At 31.8% G+C, this 17,447-nt stretch overlaps 3 protein-coding genes across 3 annotated transcripts; 1 reads left to right on the forward strand and 2 right to left on the reverse strand.

Moving 5' to 3' along the window:
• Nucleotides 1-710: 710 nt before the first annotated feature.
• Nucleotides 711-6,013, reverse strand: LOC109801405 (RNA polymerase sigma factor sigF, chloroplastic). The gene is made up of 9 exons (XM_020362462.3): nucleotides 5,717-6,013; nucleotides 4,673-4,824; nucleotides 4,247-4,371; nucleotides 3,926-4,126; nucleotides 3,532-3,820; nucleotides 3,229-3,459; nucleotides 2,626-2,766; nucleotides 2,235-2,435; nucleotides 711-1,377 (listed from the first exon to the last, which is right to left on the reverse strand). Exons 1-9 carry the CDS (start codon nucleotides 5,808-5,810, stop codon nucleotides 1,090-1,092), a joined length of 1,722 nt encoding a protein of 573 aa, XP_020218051.1. The 5' UTR covers nucleotides 5,811-6,013; the 3' UTR covers nucleotides 711-1,089.
• A 3,085-nt stretch (nucleotides 6,014-9,098) lies between these two features.
• On the reverse strand, nucleotides 9,099-9,479 carry LOC145949807 (uncharacterized). The gene has a single exon (XM_083060695.1). The coding sequence runs from the start codon at nucleotides 9,477-9,479 to the stop codon at nucleotides 9,099-9,101; it is 381 nt and encodes a 126-aa protein (XP_082916821.1).
• Nucleotides 9,480-13,484: 4,005 nt separating this feature from the next.
• LOC109801347 (TCP family transcription factor) lies at nucleotides 13,485-14,508 on the forward strand. The gene has a single exon (XM_020362396.3). The coding sequence runs from the start codon at nucleotides 13,741-13,743 to the stop codon at nucleotides 14,281-14,283; it is 543 nt and encodes a 180-aa protein (XP_020217985.1). The 5' UTR covers nucleotides 13,485-13,740; the 3' UTR covers nucleotides 14,284-14,508.
• The last annotated feature ends 2,939 nt before the right edge of the window (nucleotides 14,509-17,447 follow it).

Here is a 17,447-nt window from a genome sequence, read left to right on the forward strand (position 1 = left end):
TTTGGAGAAATGAACATCCAAGCAAATATCGGATTCAATAAAGAAAAAGTTTGAAGGAAATGCTAGAGCGAAGCGTTCGACCCTACACGCACTAAGGAGAGAGTTTGAAGTTCTGGAGATGAAAGTTGGTGAAACCATAACTAAGTACTTTACTCAAGTTATGGGCATAACCAACAAAATGTGGAGTAGCGAAGAAGACATGAAGATAGTCACTATCATGGAGAAAGTCCTTAGAACTTTAACTGAGAAGTTCAATTATGTTGCTGTCTCAATTAAGAAATCTAAGGACATTGATAAACTTAGTATATGTGTCATGAGTCCAAGTGTAAAATAAGTCCTACATCGATCAGAGTTAAGCTTCTTGAGTAATATATAAATAAGAATGACTCACCTAAATAATACCTTAAGTTTTTGGGTTACGATATAGTGTCAAACTTACTTGTATAATTTATTCACTATCCATTGATGAAGTGCTCCTCATTGTTTAACTCTCCAACTCAATAGTATTATACAATAATTAATGACATTTGATTTTGTAGCAGTAATGTAGTATTTAGTTTTATGAAGATTTATATTGTAATACGTGGCACTTGGTTTGGTTTTAACTCTAGATAATCAACACATTTATTTATTAAGGCATGTTTAATACAATTTTTCCACACAAGTGAAACTTAAAATCATATGAAACAAAAACCAATGGGGCATAGAAGTAAAAGGATGAATCCACTTCATGTTATGAAACGATGGAATTGGAAATTCAATCAAAAGAATAGTAGAATACAAATTCACGTTAAACATATACAAGATATCATTTATTTAAGGTTAAAAAAACCTTTCCTTTTGTGGAATAAATATCATTACAACATTTTCACCTAAAAGTGTTCACATTTGTATAAGCCTCGGCTTTTAATTCGCACTTCAATTTTCCTCTGCCAACTGGCAGCCGTCATGCCCTCTGATTTGTCCTCAATCACAGTATTTATAGTTAAATTTGCCTTCAAAAGTTTGAACTTGATACCGTTGTTCAAATGGTAGCCAGAAAAGTCTCATCCGTGCAAAATGAACTACATAATCTTCGTGTCTACTCATCTATAAAAGCAAGTCTACATAAGCATCCAGTCCTTGTTTGACAAGGCACTTCTTCAGCTTGTATAGCGCTCGGATCTCCAATTGACGAACCCTTTCCTTAGACAAGCCAAATATGTCTCCAATTTCTGATAAAGATTTCTGTTCACCATCCTCAAAACCATATCTTAGCCGGATTATTTTCCTTTCTTTGGGGCGCAGGGTACTTAAGACATTGAGAACATGTCGCCTCATAAGCTGTTTTTCAACAGTCACGTCTGTGGCCTCAGTTGTGGGATCTGCAGTAATCTCCTGCAATTATAAGAAAAAAATTATTAACATTGTTGTGTGTGGAGCATTTGTAATGTTATGTTGCCTTAAAAAAGTAGAGGATCAATTTTGATCACATTAGACATCCACTAACATCAAGAGACCAACTGAACAAAAATTTACAACAAAGCTACATGGCAAATTAGCAATAACATAAAAATTCAGAGCTGGAATCATATTGCGGGATTGCAACAGCAGCTGATACAAATGCAAAACAAATATAACAGAATAAGATGAATAGCCCATTTCAATAATATAACAGAATTTTAGACTGCCAATTGTCTGATTGTCTCCACAAGTTAACAAAATCTCACATGCCAGAAAGGAGGTATTGGCACATGAAAATTTTAATGACCTTGTGTTGGTAGTGAATTAAACTGAATAATGTAGATAGTGAATTGAGTCTGATCACTACTACTGAAATATAATTAATCATTTCGTTAAGGTAGTATGCTATGGTTCCCTAGCTAATCTCATACGGAAATGAAATGGTATGATCCTAGTCCAATTTACCAGCTCCTCCAAGCGCTAACATACTTTAGGCTGCTGGTTCCCTTTCATCACGCACAGAAGAAAGCAATTACCGAGCAAAATTCAATATTCTTGCATTAGACTATTCCCAATTTGATTTTACAGTCATCAGCATAAGCAAAACCCTCCATACAAACACTCACCAAACTAAAATAGGAAGCTGAATAACATCATAAGCCATTGTAAATCTCTTTTGTGTAAACATTCTACATATTGATGCAACACTTGTTTTTCAGTTTCATATTATAGATCTAAGAAATTGCATCATATCAAGGGAAAAATCACATTGATTAGCTAGCATGCAATACCTGGAAAGTTGTATTTTGGTCAGCCCACACAGTTTGCTGCATAGAAATTGGAATTCTTGCAGAAAATAGTAATTTGTCAATCTTTTCTACTGTAATTCCTACCCTTCTTGCTAATTCTTCTTTAGTTGGGTGAAGATTTCCTTCTTGAATGTACAATTTCTTTGCCTCCATTACCTTGCCCAATAGGATATAAACCTTATCCTGGAAATAACACAATTCTGTGTTACAGAAGTAGAATTGATGCTTTCTTTGTAAATAGCAAAGATACTATAAAAAATATCAATGCAATCCGCATCATCATATTTGTTCCTTGTCATCAACAACAAAATAGTATTTCATGAACACTGACACTTCTAAAGGGTGAAGCTTAAATTTAGACAACTAAATTTACCGGCAGACGGATTGTCCTGGAATGTCTATACACTGCCTTCCTTATTGCTTGCCTTATCCACCAGAATGCATAATTTCCGAATCGACAGCCAGCTATGGGATTGAATTTTTCAACACTCTTCATAAGACCCACACTTCCCTCCTGCAACAGCACCAGAAAAGAAATGTAAAAGATAGTGAGATACAGCTGCTAAATGGACTTGACGAAGAGTGAAGACAATGATTACATCCCTTTAATCAAAGTACTTTTTCCCCCAATTCATGCTCCAACTCAAGCCAATCATTTATTTATGGGTTCTATGTTGAGAAAAGTTGACGAATGAGGTTAAGTTCAGATCATGAAAGATGAAAAATGGCAAATTCAAAAGCATTCATTCCCCTACTATATATATCCTACATATATAGTCTTTTTATCATGGTGCATCTTTTTCACATTTAAGAAATGTCAGGAATCTTGGTTTACTAATTGGTAGAATACGAGGCAATCCAAAAATTTATTGCATGATATTCACAATGTAGAATATAACTAACCAGGAAAAACCATGTAAACTTTAAACAACCTTTGCTTCAGGGGAAGGAAGGTCTTTAATTTCTCAAAGGCTACCTGTAATAAGTCCTGAAGACTGAGACCACGCCCCTGATAACTTTTGGCAACATGGACTACCATGCGTAAATTTGCTTGAATCAGCTTTTCTCTGCTTCTGTTACCACTGTGAAGCTGTGCATGCAGCATTCGACAATTAAGTCCTGCACTCTCAGCCCATTCAGCAATAGTTGGTTCCCTTCCAAATTGAGATTGAAGCCTGGTCTTCAATTCTTCCAATCTCAATAAATCCTGTTACAAACTCCATGTTAATAGAGCATCCCATGTGTTTAAGTAAGGAATTCAGGAGAACTAGCAAAACACCTGTATCTGAGAAATCAGTTGAGATTCTTGTTCAAGTGTCAAAAGTTGTTTTGTTTCAGGACCCCACAAGAACAAGCGCAGGGTGTCATTTTGATCAAATTCTTCATTTATCTTCTTTTCTGCCCGTAGCCTTTCTTGTGCATCATCCTTTCTTGCAAGGTAGGTTTCATCATCTTTAACTTTTGACTTGGGTACCTTTCTTTGTTTTGATCTTCTCTCTAGAAGCCGTGTTGACCTCACAGTTTTATTTCTTCCAATTGAAGGGTCAGCCAAACTAGTAGAGGCCAGACTGAATGGGAGTTTTTAGTTTAGGCATTACACTCCAAACAAATTAACCTATAAACAGGAAAAATAAATTAAGGATGTCAGAGTTAGGCAAGAAGATAGAACTAACCCAAAAGGAATCGAATCATCATCAGCTTTCATTGATTTCAAGTCTTCAGCTACTGAGGATGCTCGTTTTGAGGTAGACAAAGCTTTCTTAGCAAAAGAAACTCCATTACATTGCACACCATCTGTATGCCTCTCCGATTCAACAGAAACAGGCTGTAAAGTTGAAGAAGCAGCAATTTCTTCTCTTTGTGAGGAATTTAATCTGCAATAGAGTTTATGCACCTTAAGGAGACAACTAAGGATGGGCATTGGACAAATTTTACTATAAGCAGTTACTAAATGTGATTAAATTGACATGGAAGAACAACTTTGTTTGTCTTACAAGTTCTGTAATTGAGGCCAGAGATGCAGTTGCTTCCTAAATTCAAGTACTACCTGATCAGCATTTCCAGTGTGATTCTCTTCATGAACAGTGGCAATATCCATCTGCCTTGTATTTAAAATTGCCTTGAGTAAAACATAAAGAAGATTCATTAGTACAGTGTCCATTATGTGATGAAGTAGGAAAAACCTATAAATCACAACCTAAGAAAAGAGTTAGTGCATCCATTCAAAATAGATAGCATCATTACATTTAACAGACTAAAAGTTGGCCTCAAAAGTTTTAATTCATTGATATTATAACAACAATGAACCCGCAATCAATTCTTATTGATTTGACAACAAAGTAAAAAAATATGAAGGATTTCATTGTACAGTTTAAAGAAGCCTAAATTTCATGAAGTCAGTGTATAAATAAATTTTGAACCTCTGATGTCTTGTCTTCCTTAGACATGTGCAAAAGAGGCCTGTATTCATCTCGCTGCTCTTGTAAAAGAACTGAGGCAGGAAAATTCTGTGCTGAAAAATTAGAAGACCAAGAGGCAACTGTAGGGGAAGCTTGTTCGCGAAGCATCAAAACTGCAAGTTTGAAAGCATTGAAATGTAACATATTTTCAACTCAGACTAATAACAGGTTGAGAAAAATACATATGCACAGTCAACACTACTTAGATAAAAGAGGAAAAATTGTGGAGACTAGGAGTAAACGAAAAAAACCCACAAATTAGCGAAAGTAATTCTTTAAGGATATGTTTGGTAGCAGAGTTTCAGAGAAAGAGAGAATGGAGGACAGATATTTTATGGTAGATTTGTTTTAAAAGTCATATTAACGTTGATTTTTTACTACTATAAAAGAAATTACACAGGCAATGCATAGAAAATAAACTCTTTTTTAAAAAAAATATCAAATTAGAGAATATTTATTAGACTCCCTCCTCCTCATTCATCCCCTTCCAAAACTCAACTCTCCAACAAACCCTAAGAACCTAGAAATTGAACCGAATTAAATTATGTTTTTTTCCTCAACATAATAGACCAGACAAAGACAGCACAAATAAAGGAATGCTGCGCGTGCACCAGCAGCATAGGGATGTAGAGAGCCTAAGAAACTAATTAGCTAACGAAATCTTAATAACATCGAAATTCATCCGTGAAAAGAATATACAATTCAAGTACATAACACACACAATACAGGTACCCAACGCAAAAAACAGCATTGAGTAGAACAGTGGAAGGATAAAGCTGAAAAATGAGCAATGTATCCCGACACATTACTGAATTTCCACCCACACCAGTTTTATCCTAACTCAAAAACATCTTGTGCTACAAAAATAACACCCACAACTATTTCTAAATCAAACAAGAGAACACCATGTAAATTCGGAAAAATAAAGTGCAGAACCAATTAAACATGTTATTACTAGATAGAAAGAAAGAAAAGGGAAGTGTAATTGAGTCATAATAACAGCACCGGAAGTGGAAGAAGATGGGGGAAGAGTGTGCCATTGGTGGGTTCTTGGAGGGAAGGGTGGAGACGAATAGAAGATGGTTCTTGCGAATTCCATAGCTGCTGAGGAGGAACAGCATAGTACATTAGAGTGATGAAAGGGTGGTAGAAGTAGGTTGCACTTGCAGCATGATCATTGTGCAGAGGAAATGCAAGTGTTGTTTCATTGCTACCATGGCGGGGTGGATATTTAGATAGAAACGGATAAAGCGGAAGGAAAAGACTTCGTAGCCTATTTCAGACCTCTGAATTTCTTTGTTTTTCCGACACTGGATTAGGTTGCTTTTTTTTTATTTTTACATAATAATAAAAACAATAATATTGTATATGACTATGGTCAATTTTTGTTTGGGTTTGGGCCACCCTTTGTAATGTGGATGCTCATGGGCCCTGGCCCAGCTTCAATTGTATGTCTTTTGTGAGTGGGTGTGAACACCCATAGAAGGAAGTAGAGAAATAATAGCGAAAGGAAGAGAAGGAAGAAAGCCCAAAGTGATTACATATTATTAGCCCAAAGTATTTTGAGTCGGTGTTTGAGGCCCATAACACTCAAAGTATACACACCAACATAATGGTGGACTCGGTAAAGAAGAAAGAAATAGAAGGAAGAGAAGAGAAAAACGAGAGAGAGAAGAGAAGAAAAGCTAAGTTTTTATTTTTGAGATTTTTTTCTACTGTTAAAACGTTATTTTCTATATTTTTCTCATTTCAATTTTATTTTATGGTTTAAAAAATAAATCAAATTATACTTTTAATCTCTCTATATCATCAAATTCAAATTTTTGATCCTTGTATTTTTAAATTCATAATTTTAGTCTCTCAATATTATAATTTTAAAATATAAAGTATAGTAATTAATATTTAATAATATTTAAGTTAAATTAATATTTAATACTTAAAGAAGAAAATAGTCACTTTTAATCTTCTTAAAAAAAATCATTTCTTTTAGCCTTTAATTAAAAATGTGTGAAATATGTGTATTGCTAAAAGTCCGTTTCAAACAACTTATGTTATTTTATAAAGTATAAAAAAAAATCATCAATTTAAATTATAATAATTATAATAAAATTTGAATCTAATATCTTACATATATTATTCTAATTTCTAATAACGATCTATTCAACACATATCTTCTAATATTAGACATTATGAACCTATTTATGAACTTATTTACATATAGTCTAAAAGAGTTTTTGAAATTTTTTTTATTAAAAATAAAAAGTACTTTTCAATAGAAAATTGAAAATCCTTTCAAACTTTATATCCAAATATGCTTAATAATTATTCCATTAAAAAGAACTATTAACCTACATAAAACATTATTTATGTTTTGTTTGTATAAAGAAATAAGTATGAAAAAAATAAGTGAGATAGAAAGATATAACTTATAAGAGAGAAGAGAGAATGAATAGAATATTGACAGATTTTTAAAGTGTTTAAATTGAAAGTAGAAGAGATAAAAAATAAAATGAAATGAAATAAAATAAAAAGAGAAGTTTTCTTTGTAAAGACATTTTTGTCTTTAATATATAATAGTGTGAAAAAAAATGTATAAAAAAAATAAAAAAATAAATAAAAGGTTAAACTTATAAATTTAAGTGGGAGCAACACTTTTTTCTATTTTCTTCAATGTTCGAAGAAGATATTTTATTTTAATGTGAGATCCAAACCGGAGTTTCTTTCTTCTGTAATTTAAAACAAACAACCTGAAATTATTTTTTCTTATCTCTTCTTATTTTCTCTCATTTCAACTTCTATTCAACTAGACAAAAGGGTTATACTTCCTTTCAAACATAAATCCAAAACAATAATATTATATACGTTTTCAAAAATGAAAGATTAAAAAAATTAGGGTTAAAAATAAAATTATTATTTTTATAAAAACTAAAAATATATTTAATTGAAAATAGATTTTCTAAGAATTACTGTACACTAAAAATTCATTGATAAAGATGGACTTTAAATTAAGAATTAAGAATCTCTAAACACAAAGGGAATAATAGGAATTAGGAAAGAGAATCCGTGAAGCAAAGTTTGCTATATGAATATGAGTCCATTCACAATTTCCAAAAGTGGTCAACATGTCAGTCACTCACCAAATTTGAGACAATCCACCTCAACTCTCACGTTCTCCCATTCCTCCCACCTATTCCTCACTTTAAAATATATGTTTTAAATATTTATTTATTTTAATTTATATGCATTTAATGATTTTAATAGGTTTTGTTTTGTTGTTACTGTACACAATGGTCGGGACGATGGAAATATATTGTTAATATAAATATTATGTATTTTTTATTTTGATTTTTAATCATTATTTTACTCGGTGTTTGTATATGCAATTCATATTTGTAATTAAATTATTTTCTTGGGAATCTTATTTTATGAATATGGTTTTCAAATTTATATAATTAATATATGACTTTTTATAAATTAAAAAACAGTGTTTACAATTAATTATCGTGTGGAATTTTAATAATTTTACATTCAATTAACTTGAGATAAATTATTTTTAAGAAAATTGCTATTTTCTTTTATCGAACATGTGAGTAACATATTTGTTTCCATACGCGTTAGGATGATACATTTATGTCGTAACTTGACTCGACACTTTAGTAGCCTTAGAGCATCTATAATGGGAGTTACTTATAAGTAACTCCCAACCATTTTAAATGGGTCTCATGTGTCACGTTATTCATAAGCAACTCATATTATATTTTTACAACTTTTGTTCCGATGAAAATTGCTTATAAGCACTTCACTTTTTTTACAACTCATATTACACTTTTTGACACCTCAATTTTTTTACAACTCATATTTTAATAATAAAAAAAATTACATAATAAAAAAATACAAAAAATTACAATCATAAAAATAAAATTATTAATAAAAAGAAATACCAAAAATTACAATAATAAAAAAAAATTACATAATAAAGAGAAATTACATAATAAAAAGAAATACCAAAAATTACAACAAAATTAAATATAAAAATTAAATACACACTAATTTTCGTTATTATGATGTCCAAATCGTTCCCAAATATGTTCCACCAAGTCGTGTTGTAGTTGTCGGTGTTGCTGTCTATCACGAAGATGTGCCCTCCTTTGTAAGTATGTTGCAGCAAAAATAGGATGAAGACCAATAGATATATCGGTAGTTGAGACTTCGTTACCACCATTATCATAATCAAAATTAATATTGTACGTGTGTCTTTCATCTTCAACTATCATGTTATGTAGTATGATGCATGCATACATGATATTCTTCAATGTATCAACACGCCAAGCACGTGCCAGTCCACGCACAATTGCAAATCGAGATTGCAATACTCCAAATGCTCGCTCTACATAAAGTTAGCTGCTTCCTTCGCTTCAGCCAATTTCTTAACTGCAGCACTTCTTTCTAACATTGCTTTTGTCATGTTATCCAACTCCTCTTTGTTGGAAGATGTTTCGCCAACCTTTTCTTTACTTTTTCTCTTCGCTGCTTTTTGACCTATTGGACGAGACATTGGTGTTCTTGGGTCATATTCTTCACAATCATTGGTTGCATCTGTGCTAGAAGACGTTGAGTATTGCCCAGATTTAGAAATCTTTGAACGTTTGGAAGAGCTCTCCATTGATTCAAATTTCCATTTTGGCTCATCTCTTAATAATAGCCATGCATGCTCAAAATTGAATTTTTCACCTACATCTTGTGAGTAAATTTTATATGCATTTGCCATGATGTCTTTTTCTGAGTTGCCACTTTTTTTTTATCACGAGCTTGTTTATAACATCCGACAAATAATTGAACAGTTTTATTAATTCAAAACCAACGACTTTTTAATTGACCTGGATTTCTTACTGGAAATTGATTGCGATTGTTGTTGTAATTCTCCTTGATTCTAATCCAGAAACTATTTCCAGTTTGATCAACTCCAACAATTGGATCCTTCAAAATGTTGAGCCATGATTGAAAAAGTAAATTATCCTCTTCGACATAAAAACTTACGCGTGATTTTTTTTAGTAGATATTTCTTCTCCTTGTTGCCCTCCAACATCAAGTGTGATGTTCTCTAGCCCTACTTGAGACTCGGATACGGAACCAATTGGTGAATTTGTTTCGGAAAAATTTGAAGGCCTAAAAAATATATTGGGATTGGTTGGTATTGGTGGTGGATACATAAAAAAAAATGGGGATTTGGAGAATTATTTGAATGTGGTGGTGGTGGTGGATACATAAAAAAATGGGGATTTGGAGAATTATCATTGGTTGAATGTGGTGGTGGTGGTGGGTATGTAAAAAATTGAGGATTTTGAGAATTTTCATCGGAAGGGGTTGGAGGTGGTGGTTGGTTTTGTAAAAAATTAAAATAACTTTGAAATTAAATTAATTGGGATCCATGTGCTAGAATATAAAAAAAATTACAAATGAAAAAAAATAAAATAATTTTTTTTATGTGAATAGTAAAAATTTTGAAAAAAAATTGTAAATTTAGACAATGAAATGCAAAAAAAACTGAACAATAAAGTGGATTTGAACTAGATAAGCTGAACAATAGAGTGCAAATAAATTAGATAAGGTGAAGAATAGAATGCAAATGAATTGAATATTGCACATGAATTTATACATGCAACTCCAACAGTTCTCTAACGGCTCTCCAACGCCTCTCCAACGGCTCTACAACGTTTATTTTTTTTTATTTACGTCTCTTCACTCTCTTCTCCCACCGCACTCTCTCTTCACTCTCTCTTCTCCCACCGCACTCTTTCTTCACTCTCTCTTCTCCCACCGCACTCTCTATTCATTCTCTCTTCTCCCACCACACTCTCTCTTCACTCTCTCTTCTCCGACCGGTGCGCGGAGGTGGTCTGGGCGGAGGGGTCGCGAGGGGTTCTAGGTCACATGCGGAGGGGTCAAGGGCGGAGGGGTTGCGGGGGCGGGTCTGGGTATATGGAGCCTCGCGCGCGGTGGTTCTGGCGCACGCGGTGGTTCTGGCGTTCGCGGTGGCACGCGGTGGTTGCGGTTCTGGCACTCACGGTGGCACGCGGTGGTTGCGGTTCTGGCGCTCGCGGTGGCACGCGATGGTTGCAGTGGTTCTGGCGCTCGTGGTGGTCCGTCGTGCGGAGGGTGTCGGAGGAGACGAAGATGAGCTGAATACGTTCTTTTCAATTTTTTTTATTTTCTTAAATCTGATCCATTTTCCAGGTAGATGCATTTTAGCCAATCAAATTTCTCTCCTCAATGCTAAGCAACGTCCCTTGTACAAGCAACATAGAAATTTTTTTAAGCAACTCAAGTGCCATGTAGGATCACTCCAATGGAAGTTTTTGATAAGCTCCGTTGCTTATTTTTAAGACACAGCACAAGCACCCTCCGCTGGAGGTGCTCTTAAAGCGTGTTTGTCTCCAGAAAGCTTCTTGAGTCCCCACAACCCTTGCATGAATCTCCTCAGCCACCATTTGCACCGTACCCTAGAGTAGGTACCCTTGAAAACAACCTTATTCCTCATTTGCCAAAGGGAGTCTAAGGTTACTCCAAAACCAACATGCAAAATACCACTAGCAACTTATGACCACACTACTTTAACCAATCAGCAATCCCATAAAACACGAAGGATAGTATCTGAGTAACTAGTATAAAAATAAATAATAAAAAAAATTATTTGTTATTCATATAATATAGAAAGTGACGCAATAACATACTTTTAAATATGTTAAAATATTTTATGATGGATGTTGACTTCCTTATTATAGAATGTTCTCTTTATGACAAGTAAGTCAACATTCGTCATAAAATGTGTTGATCAGACTTTGACTTCAACCTTTCTATGCTAGATGTTAACTTATCCATTATTGAAAAAAATTGTATAACTAGTAAATTGTTACCTACCATATAATGTTTTCTTATTACTTAAACTAATAGCGCGAACCCATTGTTTCGTCTTCTTTTTTGTTAAGACTACAAAGGTGATTCCAACAAGAAGTGTTTGTACATTGTTGAGGTAATTTTTGGCGAAACCTTCTATTCGTTCTTGTACTCTTCTCCTTTTCGTTCTCATTTTTGCAACTATTCGTTTGTTCTCGCGCTCCTAGATATCTTGTTCTCTTCTCTTTTTTTTGTGCATTTTGTGTATGGTGTATGTATTATTTGATGTTGCTGATTCGACGAGAGAGAAAGAGTGTGATGATAAAATGTGAAGAGATATGATAACGAGAAAGAAATAGCAGAGCGGTGACAAAATACGAAAAGATGTGATGAAAGGAAAAGAGCACAACCAAAAAACATTCATTAACCTAAAAAATAAAACTTTTATGTCGGTTATTTTTATGATCGATATAAAAAGTCAATACTTTATATACCGTCGAGATTTACGACAAGTCTAAAATCAACATAAAAAGTCATTTTTACCTATCATAAAAAGTGTCACGCACATTAGTGAGTACTCGTTATAGATAGGGCAAAGATATTTCAATTAGTTGATCATGCCTCCTCATATCCTAACTTCATTTGTTAATAAACTCTAGTGGACACATCTCCATAAGAAAGCTCGAATACAATTTAGACCTTGCCACTCTCACCATGTTGTAAAAGGATAATAATTGCTCCTTAACTCAATTGGATCTAGAAAATCATATGCACGTTTTAAAGAAAATTCTCCATTTGCCTCATTACTCCAAACCAATGCATCCTCATTAGCACTCAAACGAGGAAGAGGTTGACCAAATATTATCACATTCAAAGACACATTCAAACTAATAGGAGAAAAAAGATATAACTCTATTATTATATAATGTTAAGACAATGATTTTGAAAAAGACTGAACGGACCGATCTAATTAGTTCAATTGAAAATCAGTCTTTAATCGGTTCGGTTAATCTAAAAATCGTTTTGTAGTGAACCGATGAAAAACCAATCCAAAATCAATAAAAAAAAATTGGTTAAATTGGTTTGAACCAGTTAATTAAAAATTTAATTTATTTTTTTTATATTAAAAACATATATTTAATTAAAAAAAACTTATAAATTAGAATAACTTATTTCTAATACTTGTCTTATAAATATAATCTAATCATTTATGTTAACTTTTAATTTTAATATTTTTTTACAATTTACTTTATTTTAATTTGATACTTTTTGTTTAGATGTAAACTTATTATTATTATTGAACATTATTATATTTTATAAAAATTTAAATATAAATATTATGTTATATTTAGTTTAGAATTTTATGAATAGACTAAATTTTAAATACTTATAAATAACGTAGTATTTTAATTTTTAGTATTATAAAATTATAATATTATATTTATTTAATATTATTTTTATATTAATAATAATTATATTATTATTATTTCATTAATAGTGGTTTGATTATGGTTCAAATTGAATTGAATTAATATCTCGACTGATTTAATTATTGGTTTGGATTTAAAAACATTTGTTAAAACTAAATGGAGAAAATTAAAATTTTACCGAATATCATTTTTATGCTTTAGATAGAAGTATCATAAATTTTATACCAAAACACTGTTAATAAAAAAAAAGTTAAAAAATATAGGAAGATGTTAGTTTTATTATAAAAAAAACTGTAATACAACAATAAGTTTTGTTATAAAATATTATTAGAAATATAAATAAAAAAAAAAAAAAACCAAGAAATCTAAGTCAGTAGTACGTGAGTATCGTAAATCTTTTAATATTAAATTAGAAAATTATATTTTTAAAGATAAAAATAATAATAATAAATGAGTGTTTTTTTTTCTTGCAGTATATTATTTATGAGGAGACAATAAGAGTATAATGGTCCATTTTGGGTTGTAGTGTGAGGGACATAGGAGAATGGAGATTTGAAAACTCAAAAGAGAAGGCCCACTCACCTCACTAGTCACTATCACTATTACTATATAACCCCTCACTCTCTCTCCCTTAGTGGGGTCAATTTCAATACCTCAAATCAAATCAAAACCCTAAATCCCCAATTCTCCAAACCCTAAACCATCATGACCTCATCACAACTTGTCGTACACAACATTTCTCACTCCGACACTAAACCCTCCGCCGCCGTCGCCAAGAGACCTTCCTCCGCCGCCGCCCGCTCCTCCAAGGACCGCCACACCAAGGTCAACGGCCGCGGCCGCCGCGTCCGCATGCCGCCGCTCTGCGCCGCCCGCATATTCCAGCTCACGCGCGAGCTCGGCCACCGTTCCGACGGCGAGACCATTGAGTGGCTCCTCCGCCACGCCGAGCCCTCCATCATTGCCGCCACCGGCACCGGCACCGTCCCCGCCGCCCCTGTCTCCTCCGTCGCCGCCTCCGCTCCCTCCGCCGAGCCCTCCGTCGCGTGCCCCCTCACCGCTGTCGCCGCCCATGGGATGTTCGCCGTGCCTCCGCCGCAGCCGAGCTGCCGCCTCGACCTGTGCCCGCCGCCGGTGATGGAGTTCGCGGCGGCGAACGGGTACCGGCACATGCCGTTCACGGCGCTGCTCTTGCAGCCCACGGCGGCGGAGGATAATCAAAACGACGAGTCTCTCAGCGAACAATGATAACGCTTCGAACCATAGAAGTTTTTTTTTTATTATTAATTTTTTAATTTTGATTTATTGATTTTAGGGTTAGTTTTGGAGTTGCGTGAATGTAGGTGTGTTTGGTTAGAGTTACAAGATTCAAGAAATGGGTTTGTTCTGTGATGGAAAGAAAAGGGCGAAATAGTTTTGTAAATTATTATAAATGGTATGAATGTGAATTATTGGCAGTTTAATGTGTACAAATTTTGGACCCACCCTTCGAAGAATATTCCATTTGGGAGTAGAAGGTAGCATTTTTTTCATCGTGTCAAAACGCAAATGAATGTTCTATGATGTTGGCAAATGTCATTATGGGGTGTTTGGTTTGGCCTATTGCAAGATTTCAGTCACTAATGAAACCAACACGCTAGCTTCTACATAATTTGGATTTTCATGTGATTTTTAAGTAATTAACCGACCACAGCTCATAAATGTGTAATTTTTAAATAGTTTCTGTAAGAATTAATAAATATTTAATATCTGGGGATTTTTTTTTATTAGATGCATTGACTGTTTTCTCTTTAGTTTATAAAACTAGTATTTTAATTTAATTAATGTTTATTTTATAAAATTTAATTTATAATAAATAAATATTTTTAAATATATAATTAATATCATAATGAATAAGTGTTTTCAAAGTATAAATTATATTTTAATTTTATAATAAATAATCTATATTCTAATGTTAGGTTATTTGAATTAGTATTTTAACATTACAATAAATCAGATAAATATTTATTTTATATAATTAAATTTATATTAAATAAATAAATTATATTACAATGAAAACTTTTGATGAATAAATATTTGTCTAAATTGTATTTTTAGTTCCTCTATTTTATCAATTTGTAATTTTAGTCCATCTATTTTAAAATAGAGACATCTAGTTTCTTAGTTTTAAAAATATAAAAATTTGATTTTTCAATCAAATTGAAATTAGTTGATTAGGAAGTTAACATTTATGCATATGTATAACATACAATAAAATGACATTTGAAGATCAAAAAACTAGAAAGAAACTATTCAAATAAGTTTTATTAACAAAATAAATGCCAATCACTTTAAAATAAATTCAAATAAAGATCTTTTATATGATATTTTTTAATTTTTTTATTCATACATGCCATGTTATTATATATTTTAAAATAAAGAAGTCAAAACTGATCGATAAAAATAAAAGAATTAAAAGTGTAATTTAGTCTAAATATCTTGTATTATATAAATTATATTTTAGATTTATATAAATAATTTGTTATGATATAATATTGTTTTAATTATTGATAATTTAATTTAAAAATTATTAAAATTTAGTTTAAAATAAAGCTAAAAATGATTAACTAAAAGATATAAGACACAAATAATATATAATTATATACTTTGATAATAATAATAATAATAATAATAATAATAATAATAATAATAATAATAATAATAATAATAATAAGTGTGAAGAAATGAAATCGAGATAGAAATGATGAAAAGAAGACATCTTCTCCTCAACTAAAAAGAAGTGGGGAAAAATCAATGAAAGTGGTACGAGGAAATGAACACAACAAGAATTGATGAAAATATAACTTGTTTACATTAATAAAAAACTGAACAGAAATAACTATAATTTTACAATTCACTAAATAAATATGTATTTTATATATTTAAAATTTTAAAAAAATAAATATTTTTTAAATATATAAGTTATATTATAATTAAAATTAAAAATAATAATTTTAAATATTTGATAGGCACTTACCAAGGTCTAATTCTTTAAAATATGACTTTCAATTTATGAAAGGCCCAATAAGAGAAAGAAGACCAAAAAGAGTTAAAAATAATATATTGAAGAGTCCAACCAGCCCAACACTAGCTACTAAAGATGCTATAGTGAGCTGAATATTATTTGGATGGTTTACTTAGCTTTTGGACTTAAAAGTTATTTAAGCCTTTTTTTTCTTATTTTATTGTAATTTTTTTATTTATTTTTATTAAAATAAAGCAAATGGTTTTCCATGTCTTTTAGGCTACTTAGTGGAAAATAAATGCAGTGGAAATTTATTGCCTAGTGGAACTTAGTGGAAATTTACTACATGTAAGTGATAGGTTGCTGATCTTAGCCTATAAATAGGAGCATCTTGTAAGCATCCAAAGTGGATTGAATATTAATATATTTTGAGTTTCTCATTTGTGAGAGCTTTTTCCTTTGTTCTTGGATAAGAACTTGATAGTTTTGGTTCTACCCGAAGGTTGCGGTCAAGGTCACGCTTCTTTATTTGATAACTTTGGTTCTACGCGGTTAGGGTCAAGTTTCTTTTCTTTCCTATACCTGTTACAAGATGATCCATTCATGTTTCAAAATCTTATCAATATTTTAATTATATTTTATATCTATAATAAATAATTTATATTATGACAAATAAGATTATTTTTATTTATTGATAATTTATTTAAAAAATATTTAAATTTAATTTAAAAATAAAAGATAAAATAAAAACAAGAGGTTGAACAAAATATCTTAAAATGCTTTCATAATTTTTTTTAAATAGGTCTTTAAAAATATTGTAATACTATGTTGTGAGTTATATGTTTATTTTAAATTTTAATATTTAATTGATATATGTTGATGTGAATTTTTTTTTTGAACTCTAATGATTTAAGAATTCTTAAGAGTTAGTTATTTTGTGTTGAACTCAAAGTTAATCTAAAACAAAGAGAAAGTACACAAGATTATTTAAGAACTTAAACTTCATAAGTTTATTTCTAAGTTTTAGAGAGGTTTTTGAGAGATAAGTTTTGGAGTCAAATGAGTCCTTTTCTTCTTCTAACTTCATAAAAGTGTCCTAAAGCAATGTTACACTAGTTGAGTAGAGATTCAAAGATGAAAAGCTAAGAATTAGAGGGAGAAGCCATCATATGAGAGTTCAAGAGTTCTTAGATTTTCTTCCATTCTTTTTTCTTTCAAGAGTAATTAAATTAAGGGAAGCTTGTTGTTTGATTCTTTGAAGTTTTTGCATGTTGCATTTGTTGTTGATTTTTCCACTGGTGGCTTAATTTATTGTTTTTGAGGTAGTTGTTGAAGATGGTAAAGTTGAGGTTTTGGGGTTGATGAACCAAAAGCTAAAATTGATGATTTCTTGATGCATTTATGTTGC

The sequence above is a fragment of the Cajanus cajan genome, chromosome 7, assembly GCF_000230855.2.
Source record: "Cajanus cajan strain Asha chromosome 7, NIPB_CcT2T_4, whole genome shotgun sequence".
Lineage (NCBI taxonomy): Eukaryota > Viridiplantae > Streptophyta > Magnoliopsida > Fabales > Fabaceae > Cajanus > Cajanus cajan.